Source organism: Egretta garzetta, unplaced genomic scaffold, assembly GCF_000687185.1.
Source record: "Egretta garzetta isolate BGI_Z169 unplaced genomic scaffold, ASM68718v1 scaffold347, whole genome shotgun sequence".
Taxonomy (NCBI): Eukaryota; Metazoa; Chordata; class Aves; order Pelecaniformes; family Ardeidae; genus Egretta; species Egretta garzetta.
In genome coordinates, this window is record NW_009260184.1 from 545,246 (window position 1) to 551,245 (window position 6,000).

General features: G+C 59.0%; 1 protein-coding gene across 1 annotated transcript in view; it reads left to right on the forward strand.

Annotated features, from left to right (window-relative positions):
- Positions 1-6,000, forward strand: part of EPHA10 (EPH receptor A10) — a 37,807-nt gene that overhangs the window by 12,792 nt on the left and 19,015 nt on the right. The window contains exon 2 of the mRNA XM_035897444.1: positions 5,704-5,898. Coding sequence (XP_035753337.1) covers positions 5,704-5,898 — 195 coding nt within the window. The remainder of the gene's footprint in view (positions 1-5,703; positions 5,899-6,000) is intronic.

The window sequence follows — 6,000 nt, forward strand, 5'->3', positions numbered from 1 at the left end:
TAACGCAGGCGGTGTCCTTCGTGCCTTTTTTCTTTCCTCGAGGATACCTGCAAGCTCTGTGGGTCAACGAGCTAACCTGAGACCGTTTGAGGAGGGAAAAAAAAAAAGGCAGAACCTGTCAAAAGCATTGGGACTGAGGGTGTAGGCAACAAACTCTGGTATGAAGAAGATGATACCAGACAGCACAGAGGGGTGAGCGTGGCTACGAGGGCGTTGCTGGGGCTCGCTGTGGAGACGGCGAACGCCTTCTGCAGCTGGCGAGGGGTTTATCTGGGGGTGCCGCCCCAAGGCCATGGTCCTTGCCAGGCGCTGACGTGCTTGCTCGCCCAGAGCTGCGGCTGCACTGTGTGCCCCTTCCCCTACGCTGTCAAGGGAGCTGCGCCGATGCGCGTGGAATCGCTAACACCGTTCTCGTTAGGAAGTGGCGTCTCCCTGGCCCGCGGCGGGAGGGGGCCGCTGGTCTCGTGCAGGTGGGCTGGGAAGCACGGCCCCGGCACGGCGTCCCGGAACGGCCGTTGGAAGGGTCCTGCCGGACTGCGCCCCGGGGCGGGGGTCTTGTGGCGAGTCCTCCTCCATCCATAGCGTACACAGCGTGGCTGGAGGGGCGGAGAAGGGAGCGCGTGCGCACGTTTTTCCCAGCTGTGGGGGTGGGCGGGCGGTGTGTTTGATGGCTTTTGCCTGATTTTTGTATTAATGTTAACGTGAAGTTGTCTGGGTTCAGTAGCTTTATTCCTAAATCCATGTTATGAAGCAATTTCAGCCTGGTATTTAATCTTCCATCTGTGCTCATCCTCTTAATATTTTATGCTAAGCTTCAGGATTTACTTGGGTCTCGACCCCTTCCTCTCTACAAAACGATGAACACTTTTTAATTAGAAGAGACTCATAAACGGCAGGAAATGGGTTTTTTGTTTCGCCGGGCTCTGCGATCTGGCGGGGGCGGCGTCGGTGGAGGCTCCCACACTTCTGCTCACGTTTGTCTGTCCAAACCCACTGCATAATTTACCAAAGGCTGTGCAGCTGATGCGGCTGTGCTGTGCGGAGCAGCCGGACCTTGGCACAAGCCTGGGGAAGGACAGGCAGCTGAACACGGCACCAGGGGGGTCCTGCCCTTGCTCCCACCGCTGCCGACATTGCCGGGTCCCCAGGCGTGCAGCCCCGGGGCGGGTGGCAGGGTTGCTCCTTGGCTCGCTGACCCTGGCTGTCTGCTCCTTTAAAGAAGAGTCTTCTCCTAGGGGGCGAGTTGCTGCCATTGCAATTGCAGTTGGCGCTGCGCTGCTCGGCCCCGCTCTCGGTAAGGTTGCGTGCGGACGCCGTGGCCCGCGAGGAGGGGGGAGGCTCTCTGGGCAGAAGCTTTGCGTTGGGAGAGCGGTGGCAAGTGCAGCGCCTGTCTCGGAGGCTGTTGGAAGGGGACTCAGTCTTTGCTCTCGCTTGGTTAAGAGCCAGTCTTTTTTCTTTGTGTGTAAACCAAGGTGCAGAGCGTTTGCAGAGGAGAGCTGTGAACCTGTGAGGGTCGATTTCTGCCGTCGGCTGTGCAGTCAGTGTGCTGGCCGGACCTCCGGGGACCCGAGCCCTGGTCTGGGTCCTGTTGGTCCGGTGTGACTTTGTGCAAAGCCTGCGGTCGTTCTGCCCTGGGCTCCTGCTCGCCAGCCTGGTGAGTTGTTTCCGCGTTTCAACAAGAAAACAAAGGTTAACTTAATCGTTTGAGGCAGTCAGCTGTTGCTGTGATGGGTGCAAGTGCATGGCGCCCGAGGCTGCTGACCAGCTGGTAAACACTGCCAGGGCGATTAATAACTTCATCTTACTGCTGCGTGCAGAATCTTGGCCATGCTTCGCTTGAGCGGCGCCTACGGTCAGCCCTGGAGCGCACAGAGCCGGTGCCCTGCAGCCAGGTTGTCCTACCTGATGCACGCAGCGAGTCACTTTTAATCACCGCTCATTGATTAACACGATAAAGCTGCTCAAACTGATGCCCTTTTGTGGATCAATCAGGATTTCAGCTGGGGATCTCTTCTGCCATTTTCAAAGCCCAAACCTGTACGCTCAGCTGCGGCTTGGAAAACGTTGAGGCCCTTGCTGGTGAAGGAGCAGCTCCGGCATCCTTGGCGCTGTGGCTCTGAGTCGCTGGCTGGGGGGGAAGGTCGTGCCTAGGAGCCGCTGGTGGAAGGAAAGCTTCACGGTGCTGGGAGATGGTGACGTCTGAGCGGCTGGGGGGGGGGGGAATCAAAGCTGTCCAGCGCCAATTGAGTGGGAAACCACGCATCTTTCGACTCCGCATCCTCAAGTGCCCCTGCCTTCCCCGCGGGGCGTGAGGGAGGACGCTGCCCTCTCCTCTCGATGGAGCCTGTCCCAGGAGCTGCGGCAGAAAGAGGAGCCCTTCGGTGGGTGCTCGGGGCCGGCCGATCTGCCAAGCTGCAGCTCAAATCGGCGGCTCTTGTTCTGCCGCTCGTTTGCTGGTGCATGCATGCAACACGCGCTCTCCCCGTCGGTGGGATGGACGAGGCACGCCTGGTGAGCAGGGAGTAGCTTGTGTGGGCAGCGAGGATGGGGCTGGAGAGAGGCAATTCATGTCTGACCCACCCAGCCGCTCCTCTTCGGCTCTAGGAGGATGCAGTATTGAATTTTATTATTTAATAATTAAGTTGCAGTAGTACCAGGGGACAAGGAATAGGGTGGAAAATAGCGTACAAAAAAGGGAATTTAATTCTATAAACTGATGTCTGGATCCTCTTGAGAGCTGCCACATACCCGCTGCTAAAACAAGCGCTGTAAAGTAAGAGGGACACCTAAAGCAGCTGGGGGCCAAGGGAAGCACCTGTAGGATGGGGTGGAAGGGGGTGGGAGTTTATCTGAGCAGAGGAATGGAGATGCACGTGTGATGTCCCGCGCGTGCCCCTGTCCTGGCCCAGGGCTGCCAGGAGGCATCGGGGCACCGGCCGTGCCCTGGCTCCGCTCTCGGGGCGCACATCCCCCCGTGTCCTCCAGCCGCTGGGAGAAGGGCCGGTTCTGCGGTGATGTGAGCCCCAGCTCCGGGCGTGCGCTCGGGTCACCTCCCTGCAGAGCCGGGAGGAAACGCCTCGGCCTTCGGAGAAGGTCAAACGTCGTCCCCGGCGCGTGGGGACGGTGGGACCTGAGGGTCTGCGACTCCCTGCCCCTTCGGGCCGGGCGCAGCATGCGTTTGGGTCCGTGGCTCTGTCAGCGGGGACCTCCACGCGCTCAGTGCTCGTCCTGGGCTTCTCCGTTTCTCCTCCGCTGCGGCAGGGCACGCTCTCAGGCTTCCGCCCTCTGCAAGCGGCTGCACCCTGTGCCTGCGGGGCCTTGGGGTCTTTAGCGGGCCACTGGTAATATTTCTGCCCCGTGTTGTGGTCAGCACTGCCGAGCTGGAGGAAAAGCGAGCTGACTGTGTCTGCATTACACGAATGTCACATTAGGTTTGGTTTGCTTTCTCAATATAAAGAGGAAGCTGGAAGTTTTGGGAGTAACTCAAACACTTGCTAGTTCTTCCCGCTTCATCTAGTGCCCCAGGTAGGGGATGACATTTACTGTGCTTTGTGGCTCTCTGTCTTAATCTTACCTGTCTGCTGTGTTTTTCAAGCCTGTGCTTTTCAAGGTTCGCTTTCTCCGGGGCTGGAGGCGGGAGAGGGGAGTGCGGGACCGCGGGCTCTCCCGTGCCGTACGGGCAGCGGCTGTTGCAGAGTTTGCAAGATCCAGGAGCAAACGTCAATCCTTCTTCCTAGAAACACACATTTTCCTAGAAATCCTGCTTCCAGCGCCTCCCAGGGGAGGCCGCTCCGGCTGCCCGCCCGGTGAAGGTGTCTGGGCTCCCCTTGCCGGCAGTGAGGGATCCTGGCGTGCGGATTGTCTCGCCCAGCGCCGACGCCGCGGGCAGGTCAGGCGGGTAAGATGCGCCAGCGTGTGTCCAGTGGCTGCGGCGGGGTCCTGATGTCCAGCTCGGTCACCAGCTGAGCTGGCCAGAGCCCACCCATGAGGCTGCCCTTCACGTCTGGGCAGCGCAGCAGGCGCTGGAATGCTTTGTCTTGTCCAGTTCGGCTAGGAACCGCAGCCGAGAGGGGCCCAGGAAGGATCTGCTAGTTTTTTGAAAGTTTTGGGGGGTTTTAGTCTCCATTTTAACAATTTAACTCTTTGGTTGTGCAATAGAAAGGTAACGTTGAGTCCACATCAGTTGGGAAGTTGCAGTTTCCATTCCAGATACAAGGATGTCTCTCTTTGTTCCTTGGGAGGGGCTTGAGGAGGCCAAATCCTCTGCTTCCTGCGGGCTTTGCTTGCGCCGGGTGACACCAGATTGTGTCTGGCAGGGAGCATGGCTTTTGGGCAGCAGAAGTGTCCGATGTGCGGGGCTGCTGCCCGCCGCGCGCTGGTGGCCAGGGGGTGAAGGCACCTGGGAGCACGAGCCTCGGCCATGGTGCCGCAGTCCCTCCCGGAGCGTGGCGGCGGGGTGCCGAATTTCTAAAGACCTTGTGGCAGATGAAATCACCTCCCCTTGAGTGCTTGCCCGTTTCCAGCATCCCAGGGAAAGATCTCCCCTGCCTGTGCTGTGTCTGGTGCTTTGTCCTCAGATCGCAGCTGCGGCCGCCAGTTTTATATCACGCTAAAAATTAATGAAGCAGAGTGCAGTGGAATAATCTGCTTTAAAAGGAGCGGTCTCGGCAGCCAAGTCCTTAAAAATGATGAGAGAGGGGACTGCGTTAGTGGAGCTGTTCACTCAAGGGCTTTACACGTGATTAAATAGTCAGGGGGCTGGCGAAGGGGTGGCAGACGGCAGCACCACACCGAGAAGATGAAGCAGCCCAGCGGAAGGTGGGTGCTTCTGTTTGGGTTGAAATCCAGCTGAGGCGAACGGCTGGCCCTGCGGGGTCCCCTCTCGGGGCGGGGGGCAGTCCCTTGCAGCCCTTCTCGTTGTCCTCGTAAGGCATCAGTCAGCCTTCCCGGCACAACTCGGTGCTGCTGGGCGCTCGCTGGCGGGCTGCTGCTGCTTGTAGTGGAGATCAAGCAGATCCCTGACCGGCGTGCGAACCACTCGCTTGTTTGCCTGCCGGAGGTACCTTTGAAAGGGTAAGGGAAGGCTGTGTATGACCTACAAAAGCAGATTTACACCACTGTCATTTGGCTCCAGCTGATATCCCTGCCTGCAGTGACTGCTGCGTAATCCACAGCAACGAAGCCGTAGCTGCCAGTGACACGGCCGCGAGGCTTGGGCTCGTATATGACGCTCTGGTGACTGATGAAGGCTCCAGCTTCTCCATTTTCAATATCCCTCCCCCTTTGGGGCTCTTGCTGTGGCTCCCATGTCATTTTTGCTCCGCTCACCTGACTCTAAACCCTAAGCCGTGTGTTCTCTGTATCCTGCATCTTTCTGCAGCCACCTCGTCCCCTGTGTCCCTCCAGAACCTCCATGTGGTGCTCCAGCTGACGTCTGACCGTTCCTCCAGCCCCTCGAAAGGGTCCCCCAGCCCGAAAGTCAGCGCAGAGCCGCAACATCCCAATGTCCGTTCTGGCTCAAACCCGAGGCGCGTTTCTCTTGGTGCCAGGATCATGCAGGCGCTCAGGGAAGGTAGCCTGGAGGGGATGCCTGCTGGCCAGTGGCAAAGGATGCCCCAGGGAATGGGGAAATGCTGTCATCAGACGTATCCCCCCTTCGTCTTGTGGTGTTCCTCCCATAACTCCCTCTCTCTGTCTTTTCAGCTTGCCTTCCTGGATTTTACAAGCTTTCCCTCCGTCTCCCTTTCTGTTCTCCTTGCCCTGAGCACAGCTTTGCGCATGAGGAAGCCTCCACGTTCTGCTCGTGCCAGAAGAACTACTCCCGGTCCCCGTCAGACCCACCATCTGCCTCCTGCACACGTAAGCCTCGCTCAGCCGCCGGCTCTTTGCAAAGCGAGGGTGCGAGATCCAGGCGCCGCGTCTGTCCTGCAGGGCCGAGCGGGTGCCTGGGAGGTTGCCCGAAGCTGTCCCCCGCTAGCCCGTTGGACCTGCGCCCGGCCC